The sequence below is a fragment of the Nicotiana tabacum genome, chromosome 3 (genome assembly GCF_000715075.1).
Source record: "Nicotiana tabacum cultivar K326 chromosome 3, ASM71507v2, whole genome shotgun sequence".
Taxonomy (NCBI): domain Eukaryota; kingdom Viridiplantae; phylum Streptophyta; class Magnoliopsida; order Solanales; family Solanaceae; genus Nicotiana; species Nicotiana tabacum.
The window spans coordinates 168,873,861-168,890,155 of NC_134082.1; the positions used below are offsets into that span (position 1 = coordinate 168,873,861).

At 34.9% G+C, this 16,295-nt stretch overlaps 1 protein-coding gene across 2 annotated transcripts; it reads left to right on the forward strand.

Annotated features, from left to right (window-relative positions):
- Positions 1-3,400: 3,400 nt before the first annotated feature.
- LOC107785343 (exonuclease 1) lies at positions 3,401-13,966 on the forward strand. 2 transcript variants are annotated; one of them, XM_075250178.1, is made up of 16 exons: positions 3,401-3,732; positions 4,633-4,752; positions 5,548-5,671; positions 5,751-5,888; positions 6,003-6,212; positions 6,399-6,573; positions 6,673-6,746; positions 7,584-7,707; positions 9,070-9,269; positions 9,354-9,405; positions 9,478-9,846; positions 9,925-10,148; positions 10,259-10,307; positions 13,146-13,368; positions 13,463-13,654; positions 13,744-13,966. In XM_075250178.1, the coding sequence occupies exons 1-15, from the start codon at positions 3,572-3,574 to the stop codon at positions 13,542-13,544; spliced, it is 2,325 nt and encodes a 774-aa protein (XP_075106279.1). In that variant the 5' UTR covers positions 3,401-3,571; the 3' UTR covers positions 13,545-13,654; positions 13,744-13,966. The 2 variants fall into 2 exon arrangements, with proteins under 2 accessions (XP_075106279.1, XP_075106280.1); XM_075250179.1 differs by having other exon boundaries at positions 9,070-9,248.
- The last annotated feature ends 2,329 nt before the right edge of the window (positions 13,967-16,295 follow it).

A 16,295-nucleotide genomic window follows, 5' to 3' on the forward strand; every position in this document is an offset into this window, starting at 1 on the left:
ATGTTCAGGTTGTGTATGTTCAACTCCCTTGAATATTTGTAGCCAACTCCCTCGGTTAGTATGTAGCTGGAACCTGTGGAGGGTATATATGTTCAATAGCGTTTAGTTGACAGACGTATTTAAACTTCTTGCAGATACATACTGTTAACAAGTGTAGAAATTTTGCTGAAAATCGCTCTAAGCTGCACATTATAAGCTCATACCATCTTTCTAGTTTAAACCGTTGCACTTAGTTTGTTGCAAACTCATTACATTAAGATCATACCACTACTCAAGCAAAATTTACATAAAGTCCTACATTACATCCATTCATATAGTCACAAAATATGATTATATTCCATCCATATTCAAAACCTACATAACTATGTAATATATAACCAACAAAAAACCCAACAAGGAAGCACAATAACATAACAAATACATTTTCTCTCTTCTTTACATATCTCCCATTATTTTCAGCATGTGAATGGAGATTTTTCAATAACAGAAGATGCCTCTAAATCAACAAATATATCCCTCAATGATTTAGTTTCAAGCTGAACATCAATAACTTTTTCCTTTAAATACACGGGTTCTCTCTAAAAAAGTCAGCTTTTTTCTTCAAGTGATCATTTTCACCAACAAGAGTTAACTTTTCCCGTTTCAATTTGTTGATGACAATAGTGGCTCTTGGATGAAATTCGTCATCATCTTATTCCCAATAGCCGCATGATATTGGCTGCAACATAACATCTAAATTTGATTATTATTCAAGAAAAAATAAAAAACCCTATAAACACAAATCTAAAAATTTAAAAGAAAATATTAACTTACATGAGGTATATAACAACTAAAGAAATGTCTCCCAAGATTTTCAGGAGTCCACGAAGTGAGATGGAGCGCAACATTTCCATATCAACAATTCCTTACACGCCGATTAGAACAACTCGATATTTGCGACATTTCATTAACGAAGAAAAGAAATAAACACTACCTAAGTAATTTTGAAATTGTGTCAATTTGGAAAAGAACCTTAACATGATAGATATGGTGAGAGGAGAAATTGGGATTTGAGAGAAGAAAGCGAGGTGAGAGAGAGTTGGGGAGGTAGGGGTAATAAAATCGATTGAGGTTTATTAAAATATGGTAATGGGTCGGGTCGGCTTATTAAAATAAGAGTGATAGTTCGGACTGATTTATTATTTAAATTAGGGTATAGATAGATTGCACCAGATTGTGACACGTGTCAAAATCTGGTGCTAAATATTTTATTAGGGTTGTCCGTCTAAAATATGGCATATGTGAGCCACCTTATACACGGCAAGGGTAGGATTGAGACCATCTTTTAACGATGGGAAAATGTGCCTAATTTCGTATAGTTCACTGACTGGAATGGGACTTTTGCGTTTTTTTTAATTTTGCAAAAGAGCTTTTCTTGAATTGTCCAAAAGTGAAAGTATCTTCCAATTTTGGCATTAATGATTATTGTGACAATACTTTAGTTGAAAGAAAAGTGAAAACATTGTTACATGTTCAATTCTCGACTTTCCATTCTATATGAAAAAAATCAGGAAATTTTACCTCATGTAGCAAACTATTACACCCCATTTATTATAAATCAAAACAATTTCAAAATATTATTACTTATAGCTACCTTTTCTATTTTATAGCAAAATAAGTATTTATTTATACCGAGCATTGGGGCATGAAATATGTCAATTATATTTTTTCTCTCTATCAACAAGATTCTTAATCCTCTCTCTTCTCCATCAAATCAACAGAATCGTCAGCGTCATCATCGTGTTCGTCGTCAGAATCGATGTCGGCGTCAGAATCGATGACGTCGTGGCCTTCATAGTGAGGGGACACGAATCTGTGATCCAAAAGTAAGTGAATGCTTTCTCCGAGCCATCATCATTGTGAATAAAACGCTCCCATGACTACTTATTTAGGGAAAAATCCATGAGTCACATATGCACTAACCTTCGCCGCACCATGAGCTGCCTAAACTTTCAACTCAGAATGACAAAGTGGAGGACCTGACATTCAATTAAGGTACCTCTAGATTGGACCAAGTCATCAACAATGACCACATGACAACCGGTGGGATTACCCTCTTTTAGCCTGACTATTCTCTTGGGTGAATAGATCTGGCCATGGCTATGCCAGAGAAGATTTGAGGGCTGGATTTTTGTTAGTCTCTATTTTTAGTTTTAATACAATATATATAGTATTTTGGTTGGCCAGAAAATGCTATTTCCGACGAACTTTCTTCTCTTATTTACTATTTAGTCACATACAATGATACAAATACATTATATTCCGTACAAATACACTCAAATACATTGTATTTTTTATAAATACATTTTTTCGCCTGTATTTATGTATTCCGAAGGTCTGTATTTTTTGAATACAACCGAATATTACTGTGTTTTGTAATTTTTTTGTTGTTGTTTGAATACAGTCGCATTGAATACGGTGAATTAAATACAATGTATAATAGTGAATAATGAATATCTGTGAACTGAATATAATGTATACAGTCGAATTGAATAGAACAGTATACACCCTATTTATAATTACAGTCGCGTGAATATATGGAATACAACACATTAGCAACAACAATTTAAGTAGAATTGATTTTGTTGAGTTAAATTAGGAGCGATACACGTTAATTGATCCTCTTTTCGTTATTAAACAGCTGGATTCCCCTATTTTTTAGGCGAATTCCTCTATTGTATTCATGAATATAGTAGCACGAATAGAGTCAATACAACCGCGTAATAATTAAATAGTAGCTATAGAAAGTAATTATGTATATGGTAGCTATACGAAATTAATAGCGACTAAACAATAGTGGTTTCTGAAAATTCCTCAAAAAATCAAAATCCTAAAAATGAAAAACCACCCCCACATATAAGAGTGGATAATCGTTGACCCGAAAAATGAATGAAAAGAAAAAATAGCAGTAAAAAAGAGAGAGAAAAGAATGAGAGAAAATTGTAAAAATACCATGGGTTAGTTAATTTTTGAATTGGTAATCGGAAAATAATCAACATTTACAAAATCATTGAAAAATAGCTATTATTTTAGCTGATACACGAAAATGTTGGATCATGGGACTCATGTGCATAAACTTCCAGCATATTATGTTGGAACTCCACCACATGTTATTTTAATTGAAAATACGAAAAGTTATAACATAATATGTTGGATTTTGAAGTTCTTGTGTATAAATTTTTAGGATATTATGCTGGAACTCCTCCAACATATTATGAAATTTCAGCACATTATACTATAATCTCATATGATTTTTTATTTTTTAAAAATATTTTTATTCAGATTTTATCTTTACACGAAAAACTACTAAATTTTAATTACTCATGTACATATTACCTGCAAAATTCCATAGACACCCCAATTAGTGCACTCTCAAAAAACACTTCCCGCCATTCCCCTTTCTCCCTCGTTTCTAAATTCTATCCCTCTCTATCAAATGGGTGCTCAGAAATTAGGGCTTTAACAGCAATTCCAGCTCAATCCCATTTTTCAAAATTGCAAATATTCTCGAATTGAATACGGTAACAGAATAATGGGTATACAAGGGCTTTTGCCCCTCTTGAAATCGATAATGTTACCCATAAACATCAAAGAATTGAAGGGTTGCAGTGTAGCTGTTGATACGTATTCTTGGCTTCACAAGGGTGCTTTCTCTTGCAGCAAAGAGCTCTGTAAAGGCATCCCCACTACCAAGTATTCACCTTTCTTTCTCCTTTACATTTCATTTTCCGCTGATCTTTTTTTTTTTTTTAATATCAAGATAGTTGATGGGTAAATGAATCTTTTCTTTTCTTTTGTTATTGGTTTGTTTTGTAATTTGTATTTACTAAATATTTAATGGGTGAGGGATTATGGGGTTTCTGTTTTTTATTTTTGGGTACATTTTTTTCCCTGTTGTTTCAGTCTTCTAAAGTTTTGTGATTTGATATTCATGATGAGGTCCTTGGTATGTCATTTTTCGTTGTATGTGTTTTGTATATTTCTTTTTCTCTTGATCTTTCTTTTGCAATTTATGTGAAATGTGGAAAAAGTAAATGAATTTTTGAACTAAATTTAGATTCAGCTGGTGATTAATGCAAAGGGACTATAAATCTCAATCCATGTGTTTATACCAATTCTTGAACAGGACATTTTTGCTTTGCTTTCTGTATTCGCGGTAGCAATGGGGTTTAACAGCATAGTTGCTATGGATTTTATAATATCTTCATTTCTTGGTTTGAGTTTGCTAACTGGTATTCATATGGAACAACAGTCCGACAAGTTTTATGTACTTTTAGAAGGAACTTACATTGTGTTTGTCTAAGTTGGGCAGATTAATTGTTAAGATCACATTAGTAAAATACTCTACTCCCAATATATTATAGATTTCACATTAAGATTAGATTTAGTTGAGATCAGGAAGTGTGAACTACCTTTAGAGAAGTAAACAAAGTTTCATCTCTCACTAATACAGTCAACATTGCGTTGGAAGTCTTAGAAAGTTCTTTCTTCGAAGACGAAAGTCTAATGAATGGCTGAAAAGACTGAAGTGTGAATAGTTCGGTTTTAGCTTAATACAAATTCTGACAATGTTTCCGCTGTATTTTCTTTTAGGCATATTGATTATTGCATGCACAGAGTAAATCTATTATGTCATTATGGTGTCAAACCCATTCTTGTGTTTGATGGAGGTCCCTTACCAATGAAGAATGAACAGGAGAACAAGCGGGCAAGGTACTTGTAACCTCCTAACTTTTACGTCTACGTTGTAAGTTCCTTTTAATTTTTTAAATGAACTAATATTTGATATATTGCATCTAGTTTATCCATGAAAATTACAAAAAACAAAAGGAATTAGCTGATATCAACTCCAACCATGCCCTTAAAGCTAAATGTCTATTTAATCTTTTTACTTGGCTCAATCAGGCACATATATCTGGTTGTGATCATTTTCTGGACTGTGGCTGCTCCTTAGTTTTAACATAGGGTTTTTGTTGATGTTCATGAGCAGTCACACTCTATTTACTTGTACTCTCTTTTGTTTTGCATCTTCTTGATGCCTTTAATGGAAGTGTCTTACTTCATTAAAAAAAAAAGGTACCAATGTGTTATTTCCATGCTTTGCATTTACTATTTTTACTCCGGTAGCGTTAGATTCGTTATTGTATTCATTTGTATTCATTTGTTGGCTTTGTATTGCTGTAGATTTCTTACCCCATACCTCCGCAGTACTTTGGTTTCATTGCAACATCCATATAATAGTGGAACTTGGGTTGATCATCATTCCCTTCCTCCTAACTTTGTCCAGTTGTTTGACTACTTTACCTATAACTGGGAATAGTTACCCTATTGAAGGTTACTGCTCCTTCCATGTTGCCAACATCTAATCAAATCTTTCAATCACCTTTACCGCACCTCTCTTGCCTTGATATCTAGCCCTTAAAGGTAGTAAGGAATACCTTAATTTGCATCCCTCAATCATGGCAAGCTCTTTAGTGTTGCTAACTTCATCCTCACATTTTCTTGCAGATCTAGGAAAGAAAACCTTTCTCGTGCAATAGAGCATGAAGCTAATGGAAACATGACTGCTGCTTATGAGTGCTATCAAAAGGCGGTTGATATATCACCTTCAGTGGCTCACGATCTAATACAGGTACTAAAATCCATCATGATTTCATTACGGTTAACAAGTCAACCTTTTGTTTCTCATAATCTAATATTTGCATTTGAAGGTCCTAAAGCGGGAAAATGTATGTTACATAGTGGCTCCTTATGAAGCAGATGCTCAAATGACCTTTCTGGCCATCAGCAAACAGGTTGATGCTGTTATAACCGAAGATTCAGATTTAATAGCATTTGGTTGTCCTAGGGTAAGCTTTTGGCCGTTTTTAGTGGCAACTTTGTTAAAAAAGTTTTCCTTTTTATTTGTTACAATGTTTTTGTACTTCATCATGGAAGTCCCGCTAATTTCTTGTTGAATCCAGATCATTTACAAAATGGATAAGTTTGGGCAAGGTCTTGAGTTTCGGTGCTCCAAGCTGGACCAGAATAAGGAACTAAATTTAACAGGTTTCACAAAGCAGATGCTTCTAGAGATGTGTATCTTGAGCGGTTGTGACTATTTGCAGTCCTTGCCTGGAATGGGCCTAAAAAAAGCTCATGCACTTATAAAAAAGTTCAAGAGCTATGACAAGGTGAATATTATTATTGGAGCATTAAAAATGTTGACTTCCTTAGAAAAATTTGTATGTAGTATAGTAATTTGCCAAAGTCTAATCCTGCTTCCTCGGTTTAATTTGCTTATCTTATCTATTGACCTGCATTTGGTATTGAGCATTTACATAAGCATGATAATTGGATACTAATTTGCTTATTTACAGGTCATTAAGCACTTGAGGTACAATACTGCTGCAGTTTCTCCTCTGTATGAAGAGTCTTTCAAGAAAGCAATTATGACCTTCCTGCATCAACGAGTTTATGATCCCATTACTGAAGATCTGGTTCATTTGTCTGAGCTCTCTGTCTGTGGTAGTCAAGATCTAGATTTCCTAGGCCCATATCCTTCCAAATTTAGTCATGATGCAACTTAGATGCATGTAACGATATATTTCCTTTGTTTTCCTTTTTTTATGAGTCATTCCTTAACTAGGAGAACGTTGATACAAACAGAAGTTGCTCAAGGAATAGCAAAAGGCAATATTGATCCTTTCACTATGATGCCATTTCAGGTATTTAGTCCTATTTCATTTATTAAAATATCTTGCTTTCAATTCTCGTGATTTAGAAGACCAATAACTTTTGGTTGCTATACCTACAGTCCCCTTCAGATTTTAGCACTACTGCATTTATGCTGTAGCTTCAGTGATATTCATGTTCCCATTAAACTGAGGTTTGAAGGGAACTCGAGGCAGCCTATGGTTTACCATCTTGGTAATATACTACTTCTGTCTTACTTTCATTGACCTATTTTATTTTTTTGTCCCTTCCAAAAAAATGACCTCTTTCTAATATTACAATTTCTTCTCCAACTAATCTTGCCTAATAAATGGATACTAGATTGTATCATTTAAAGCTGTTGCAACAACCTTCTAACCAATTCTCTACCCTATTGTATTTTGGAGCGTACTTTTAAACCCTTCTCCACCAAACTCAGTATAAGATTCACTTGAAAATTACTCTTGAACTCTGTGAAAGTCGATGCAGGTCAATTAAAATGGGACAGAGGGAGTAATTGAACATAGGGCCATAATCTGAGGGATATATGGACGTTATCTCTTGTTCTAGTGAAGATATGAATGACGGCATGAAACTTACTGGTTTTTCTTTATATATGGCATCTTTCCTCTGCTGCGCTTCTTGTTGTGTGTCTTCCTCTTTTATGATTATCTAGATATTTATCCATTTAAAAGCAAATGAAAAAAATTTCTTTTCAACTTTATGAAAATTGGATGACGAGAGTGTGCTGCTCTGTAACTTCTGACAACTGTTTCTTTCCTTTTCTTATCCTTAATATATTTCATATCAAGTTTATAATACTTCTAAGTTATGGAATTTCAATTCACCAGAAAGAATGCAATGCTGCTGAACTGGTGCATAGCAGGACTTATGAACTGAATGACTTCAAAGTGGAAGGTGAAAGGAGGAAGCTTGATTTGCCTGCACAAAAGAATCTCCTAACCAATTACTTCTGTATCCTATTGTACAAGTACTTAGCTTTACACTTTTACTGTCATTGGAAGCTCAAAGCATCATTAAGGGTGATTTTTTTTTTCTTTATGTTTAAGACAAAGCAGTTATTTAGCAGCGTACCTTGTATATTTAGGAGGAAAGACGCCTAAAGGTATCTGAATTCTGAACATACATCATTTATCTTCCTCCTGTTTACAATGTAAAATGGCATTTCATTAATATATCCCTTTTTTCTTTTTTCTGAATACATTAGGACTATATATTAGGTCTGACGTTTGCCAGGATCTTTTTGGCTGGTTGGAGACGTGTATGTCAGTGTAGGGATAAGTAGGAGACTAAGATAACCTCTGATTTTAGAATATTACTTCCCAATATTAGAATCAAAACAGCCAGTATAGAGCTGGTTGAGTATAGAGGGTTCATATAGTTGAATCCAACTAAGGATTGAGGTATAGTAATTTTAATTTGATTTGTCCCAGCTATTGCTGAGAACTTACATCCAGACATTTGAATCTGGCATTGGAGGCTTAGATTTTTGTAGGATTCAAAAATTTGCAGATTCTAGATTTGTATGATCCCCTGAAACTTTAAGTCTAGTGCTCTCAGCAGCTCCAAAGCTTTTGAAGCATTGCGGTGTCCTAGATATTCTTGGTAAGTCAACGAATTTCATTCATACGACCAATGTGGTGTGACTATTAAAAGGTGCTGTATTACATGTATGCCTCAGGCCTCCCAAGAATCTAGCTAATGTATATACAAGGAGGAATTCCTCTTTACACCAACAACAAATAAAATAAAATAGAAGGGAGCTCTTAACATCCTTATAAAAAAATAACAATGAATCCTCTCATCCCCTAAAAATCATTCTATTCTCTTCACTAGTCAACACATAAAGAGGTGATCTTCCCATAGTTCTTCCTTCATATTTTTTTGGGATCCCGAAGGACAATTGCACATGATTCAAAACTTGGTGGACCAACTTACGAATTCCTTTCACCTAGCATCTTCAGACTCCGGGTTGTCATAGCATCTGCCACTGTTTTAGGAACTACCTAGTGAAACTTGAATATAGAGCATATCATGCCGTATAAATCTTAAGCAAAAAGAACAAACAAAAGAATGTTGCAGTAAACACTTTCTTTAGGTGGATGATGATATTCTTTTGAGAGCTTCTAACTAATGACCGGTCTGAGACTAATTCGAACACAAATGTTCAGCAATGCACTATATTGAGGAGCAAAGATGCCCAAGGTAGTTGAACATAAATCATTTCTCTTCCTCCCGTTTATGGCGCAAATTTGCATTTTGTAAATTTCCCAATACTTGGTTTGATAGGTCCCTGTGCTCCTTAACTGTTTATAGGCACTGCTTCTCTTGAAGCAAAGCAGAAATTTAGGGCACCGAGAACTAGCCCTGTTAATCCAAATTCAGAGGTTGGAGTGTCAAACCCTTGGGCAGACAGTAAGAAGGGAGCTGATTCTCCTAAATTCTTGAGCTTGCCAATGTCCTCGCCTGATCTTCTGGGTGTATCTTCTGCTCCGGTGAGGAAAGACAGTTTTGCAGTTAATACTCTGAGAATAACATTGTTGTATCATATTGGAATTCTGTTTGCATCTGTCTGAATAGTAGAAATTTCCTCTCTTTAGGTAGATGATATTCTCTTGAAAGCTTCCAGGTGTTTGGAGTCAAAAAGTCAAGGTAAATATATAGATTTTTTTTAGAACATCAATAAGTGCAGTTAAACACTCTTTCCTTATATCATCTGAGCAGGACGACTGGAAGAGGAAGAAATTGCAAATTATATAGGACTACAACCTGTTCCGCTACAGCATCCAATATGTAAACCCTGCATGACATCGAGTAAGGAGCGTGCTTTAGATTTGAGCGAGAGCACAATGCAAGCTGAAAAAGGAAAAGTGATAGTGAGGAGCTCCTATTTTCTGAAGAATAAGAAAAAGGAAGATAATCAGGATGATAAGAGTGAGATAAATGGGGCTGCCAATGATAAATCTCATAGAAGCATTCAGGAGAATGATTGTGATTCTATTTCAGATGCAAGGGATGAAACAGTAGCAGCAGTCGTTAAAACTGCCATTGTGCGGAGTTCTTATTTTCAGCATAAGCCATCATCAGGAAATGGTTGGTACATTAATAGTTATAATCTTTTGATTAAGGATGATGCTCCTGATGACAATAAATTCATTTTTGGTTCCTCAGGTGATACTGAACAGAAAGAGAAAGAGAACAAACGAGTAATAGTAAGGAGTTCTTATTTTCAGCACAAGCGATCAGCAGGAACAAAAGAGAATGAAAATTGTCAGGATAACTCGCATGTTGCTGCTGAGCTGCAACATACCAGTCCCAAGGCTTCTTCAGAAAATGACTGCTGTGAAGTGAGATTAAAGAAAAGAAAGGTTACCTTCATTGACACTGCTCAAACCGTAAGTTGCTTTTCCATTGATGTGTCTCTTCCTTTCATCTTCACTTCGTTTTGATGCAAAATTTAGTCAAGCTTGCAGCTTGTTACACCAAATTTGTCTTTCTTTAATAGGAAAGTGAAAGGAGTGAATATTTAGAGGCTGAAATATCTGCAGATCAAGGTATGTACAAGGCCAAAAGCAATATATTGAACTCATCAGAGATGTGAAAATAATTTTACTCCAATAATTGTTTCTCTCCACATTTTGATACTCCTAATTTGTGTTGATACTGCTGGAGCTGTGCACTTACTTTTTCGTAACAGTTAATGTATCTGGGGAAGCTAACCAAATGCTACACTATATAATTGGAAAGCGGAAATAAAAGATCAATTAACAAGTTGGCGATAAAGGTTTATTTTCTTCTATGTACAATGTTGAAGATATGAAGGTCGTGGTTGATGTAGGGACCAGTTTGTGGTTATCTATACTACAATTCATTAATACTAGTGAAGGTTGGAACTTTGCAATTGAAAAAAGCAGAACACACATGTCATTTGGTATTAGAACATGTGTTTCAGCGATTGTTACCAATGTAAGTTATATATGTGGCACTAGTGCAATTCCCCTATTAGAAATATCAAAGGTTTTGTTCTTCTTTTTGGCACTTAGAAAGCTGGATTTTGTCTTGCTCATGGCTGAAAAGAGGAAAAACTCATTAGATGTTGTTGGCAAATACTGGTGATCCGAGTTCCATTAATTAAAGAATAGGGAAAAAGATGGTTTGCTTGCTGATAGACAGTTAAAGGAAGAGGCTAAGTCAAAAAAAATTAGACTATGAGGAATTCCACCTAAAATGAAGGAATGGTCTGGGGGAGGAGGTTTCAGTCCGATACAACAACGACCCAATAAAAATCCACAAAGTGGAGTCTGGGGAGGGTAGTATGTATCCCTACCCCGAGGGAGTAGAGGCTGTTTCCGAAAGACCCTCGGCTCAAGAAGACGAAAAGAGACAATATATCAGTACCCTCAACAGATACCATAAGAATAATAGCAACGTATAAAGACCAGAAAATAGATGAAAAGCAAAAGCAATAGCCAGTAAATAGACCCGACACTATGAAAAGCGAAGAGCAGTGAGAACACAATATTAACCACTAGCATTCTAAGCCAAAAATCCTATCAGACTAGCTTCACATAGGTACGAAGTAGAAATAGACTCAACTACCTCCTAACCTATAAACCAAATACTCAACCTCCACAGCTTCCTATCAATGACCATGTCCTCCGAAATCTGAAGTCACGCCATGTCCTGCCTGATTACTTCTCCCCAATACTTCTTAGGCCGCCCTCTACCTCTTCTCATGCCTTCCAAAGCCAGCCGCTCACACCTCCTTACCGGGGCATCTGGGCTTTTGCACGTGCCCGAACCATCTGAGCCTCGCTTCCCGTATCTTGTCATCAATGGGAGCCACACCCACCTTCTCCCGAATGTCATCATTCCTAATTTTATCCATCCTAGTGTGGCCGCACATCCATCTCAACATCCTCATTTCTGCTACTTTCATCTTCTGGATATGTGAGTTTCAGGCAAGAAATGTGGTGCTTAATTGAGAGGTTTGACAGGAATTAAGGCTTTTTCTGACTTACTACAAAATGGTACAGTTGTCAATGTCAATAAAATTATACTGAATTGGACTTAGGAGAGATTGAGGAGGTTAAAGGAATTCAGACGCTCAAGTATTTTTGTTCAGTTGCAAGCAACATTAGATTAGATCTGCCCTCAGCCATCCAAAGTTCATCTTTACCAGTTTACCAATATCCGTGTCCTTCCGATGTTAGGAAATGACTAGGGATCTCAAGAGGTTCTCTTTATTTTCTTGTGGTAAACTTTTAGGTTGAAGTCCCATCTGTCATATACATGTCTTTGTCTCTTGTCAAATTGTCTACAGTTTTAACCCTTTCACAGTCAGGATGAAAGTTCTTGTTTAACTTTGATTTGCTATGCTTCTAAACCTTTTGAATTCCTTTCAGATCCTTCAGCACAACTATTATCTTTCTTAGCCTAAGTAGTCATAGATTCTAAGAGCTTTAGCTTTGGCTTCTTTGTTTTGGAATAAAAAGGGATTCTCAACAACCCAAGCAGCAAAAACTGGAATGCGATACTCCTTTCTTACTAAAAAGAACGACGTCATTCACTTTACAAGGTCAAATTGATCAAATTTTCCATCTTTTTTCTGACACGATTAACTTTCATTTAGAAATACAAGTTTAATGTTCAGAGTATGACAAAAAAAGAACAATAACCACAACTTTTACAAATAAGATAGGTAATAAAAATAAAAATAGAAATAGAAGGCAGACCTTTTCTCCTTCCTGATGTACTCCTTCTCTACCAACTTGGTACTATTTAATAACAATCCTTTACTTTTTCATCTCAACTCTTTTTTTTCAGGAAACTGTCGTTTAAGAAACATTTCATTTTTGACGTTGTAGCTTGGTTAAACCAAAACTGTAAGAGCCTAGGAGTACATGTTGGACTTAACCCTAAAGACATGCAACAATCTTGAAGTTGCTACAGAATTCTATGTCCTCATGATTTGTTGCCTGGAATTGCCATAAGAAGGCACGTGTATTTGTTTCGATAGTAATTAAAGATCCAATGAACTTTTCGCTGGTAAACATTTGATTTGTGCCTGCAACTAGGACAGTATAGTTGAGATGTGCTAATATTGGATATATTTCTTGAGGATGGTGCTTCAATTTTCCATGACTTGACTCTTCAAGTCATTTGGATGATCCGATGAGTTTCTTAACTTCTAAAGCGATTGTAGATCTGTTCCATGCGATAATTTGAACACTTAATATATTGTCTTATCTTTTCTTTTTCTCTACCATTGCTTGCAAAGAAAAGGCTTTGTCATACAATTAAGAAGAATCTCCTTCATCCACATGCTTTTGTTGGTTACCTTTACTAGAATCTCTTTACAGGAGAGACATCATAACATCTTTGTATTTCAGGCAACTTCAGCTCCGACCTGGATGATTCAACTAAGGAAACAAAGGACGGAGAAGGGAAATTTGGATCCAACATCTCTCATTTAGGACGTTATTCCCAAATAGCAGAGAAATCAATAGAAAGTTTTGTTTCAGTCATATCATCGTTTAGATTCACCTCAAATGGTTCTCGGGCCAGTGGGCTCCGAGCCCCTCTAAAAGATATTAAGAATACCAGCACTAACAGGTAAGCAATAGTATTTTAGACATCTGAGTTTATGTTTAGCTTAAAATTTTTTCTGCTTTTTGTTGCCATCTCTGAATTTACCTTTTGACCGAAGGTCCGCTAGTAACATGGATCTAAGCAAGTTCGTATACAAGCCAACAAATCAGAAGCGATCATTAGCACGTCGTAAAGTTTAAAACTTGCAACTACACTGCCTGCACTTGCATATACTGAATTCTGCAGCCCTCAGCTTGATAACTATAAATTTCACTCAGCACCAGCTCCTGCTAAATTTCCATTTTTATTGGTGAGTGGGCATTTCTTGTCTAAATTCACAGTTTCTTTGTCTCTTAAGTTTTCTAGGTAACTAAAACTCTGTCAGTTTCTTTAATTCAGGGTCAGCTCTGATTGGGAAATATTATGGAGAAGCCATTCTTTTGTTTTTTTGGCTGCCCGAAATTTGAAGGTTCATATCACATTCCTTGTAATTTTACTGAGAAATATTATGGAGAAGCCATTGTTTTTGCTTTTTTGGCTGCCCAAAATCTGAAGGTTCATATCCCATTCCTTGTAATTTTACTGAGAAATATAGTAGAGAAGCTATACTTTAATTCATTCTATGAGGGTTCATATTTGTCTTTCTTGTTATATTTGAATTGCAACATATTTGTGTCTTGTAATTGACTTCAACCCTCACAGAATGAATAATGTAGGATTAGATGATTTAAGAGTGCGCGATTTGATTGATCTTCAAAATGATCATATTTGGGAGTTAATTTGCAAACTCTTAATGCTTATTTGGTCGATCTGAAAAAGCACTTTTTGAGAAAATGCCTGATTAATTGGGTATATGTTTTTTTTCAGTATCCTAGATTCTGAAAAGCAAGTCCACACCTTGCGAATTGGTGATTTAACATTTTCCAGAATATTAGGTAACTCTTTCTCCGAGTCTAAATATCTCTTTGTCCTTGTCACTAACTTTTATGCAAAGTTAGGAATGCAAAAAACTTTAGTCATGAAATATCTTGACATGCTTTATATATCATTGTTAGATTATTTTTATTTTTAATGGATTTATTAAAATAATGCTGGAGGAATAAAGGAAAAGTTCCTATTAATGTGCACCTGAATTAATAGGGTTGTGCACGGATCGGATCGGATTTAGTACATTTTGGATTCGAATTTTGGATTTCGGATTCTAGAAAATGCAATCCGAATCCGATCCGAATTATATCGGATTGGATTGGATTTTAAAGTTTGGATTGGATCGGATTTCGGATCGTATTATTATGCCTCAAAGTTAAATTAATATGTATATTTTCTTTGTAAAAAAGGCAATACATAAAGAAAAATTCATGTTTATGCAATTATGAGAGTACTATGGTGCCAATATAGCTAAATCTAGCAATTATAAAGGTAATAACTTGGAGGTTGATGTAAAGGACGTACTGACTATCCGAAATTAAAGTGTAGTATTTATATATGCCCTAATAATTTTGGATTGGGTCGAATTAAAATATACCAATTCAAATCCGATCCGAAATCCGAAATTTTAATAAACACAATCTGCAATCCGATCCAATCCGAAATCTGAAATCCGAAATTGAATGGATCGGTTCGGATTTCGGATATCCGATCCGAATGAACAGCCCTACCTGATTATACAGTAACAACAAAATCTAGTGTAATTCTACAAGTGGGGTCTGAGGAGGGTAGTGTGTACGCAAACCTTACCCCTTTATTGTGAAGATAGGTTGTTTTCGATAAACCTTCGGCTTGAAAAAAAGCATTAGCAACAGGGAATAATAACAACAAGATAGCAAGAAAACCGAAGCGAAAAAAAACAACACATAATAATAGGAAATCTAATGTAAACCTGATTATAATTTCACCATAACTCCGAGTAAGGTTATATGTTTTACTGATGCAAGTTACATATCTTAGAGAACTAGTATTGGTGTAGTGGCAATGAATGCGTTTGTTTTATGAGCAATCTTTTGAAATCATGCAAAAGAGAATTTTCTAACAGAAAATTATTTGTTCAACCTTTTTCTCTAGAAATCTTTGTAAGGGCTTTCTAAAACTTTACTTTTGAAGATATAGTTTTAGGGTGTTTTTATTTTTCTTTCAAAAAGAAACACTTTCAAAAAACTGCAAATCTTTAGAAACAAAACTATAACTATTCAAAGACGTTTTCTTTCTATGAACTTATTTTGCTCCAAAAGATATCCAAACAGTTTTGTATGAGTACAGCTGTGAAGTCCAATCAAGGTTCTCTTAAGAGACAACTTTTCATTCAACATTTATCAATAGACCCCACGAACTAATCATACACTAATATTCTTAGTATAAACAACAAATTTCTTTCATCTTTGGTCCAATTCTTTGCTATTTTTTAAGAAATATTCCTTTCATCTGGATAACTTTCACCTGTCAAGTGTTTTCCCATCACCACTGCTTCGAAAAGGATATTCCAAGAGGTTCTCTCATGCTTATGTATTATAAAATGCTACGGGAGAATCTAAAATTTAAAATTATGAGTTCTTATAATGATTTATAGTTAAATATTTAATGAATAATACATATACATAATTTGGAAAAAATTATTGGGTTCATACGAACCCATAAAATACAAGCTAGATCCACCTACGTAGATAACAATGGTATATGCCACAACACAAGTTAGGTATAAGTTGATTATCATTTCTTAATTTAGTTAATGGAACCTTGATTGTGCTTTAGTTATTTTCAGTGATAAATATGTCATTCTCATCTTCCTAACCTAAAGTGAATAATAATACTTCCTCTTATAAACTCCCAATTGTATGGAATAGCACAAACAACGCACAGCCCTTAACCATACGCAATTCTCCTTTTTCTTACCTTCTACTGTTTCATGTCACTATCAAAATTAACAAACACTTAAATTAAGACTTATCTTCAAGGTT

Excerpts from the sequence above, each read along its gene's own strand:
- LOC107785343 (XM_075250178.1), top strand. The coding sequence starts at position 3,572 with ATGGGTATACAAGGGCTTTTGCCCCTCTTGAAATCGATAATGTTACCC. Across the intron at positions 9,406-9,477 it reads TTTGGAGTCAAAAAGTCAAG|GACGACTGGAAGAGGAAGAA; the intron begins GTAAATATATAG and ends TCATCTGAGCAG. Across the intron at positions 10,149-10,258 it reads TCATTGACACTGCTCAAACC|GAAAGTGAAAGGAGTGAATA; the intron begins GTAAGTTGCTTT and ends TTTCTTTAATAG.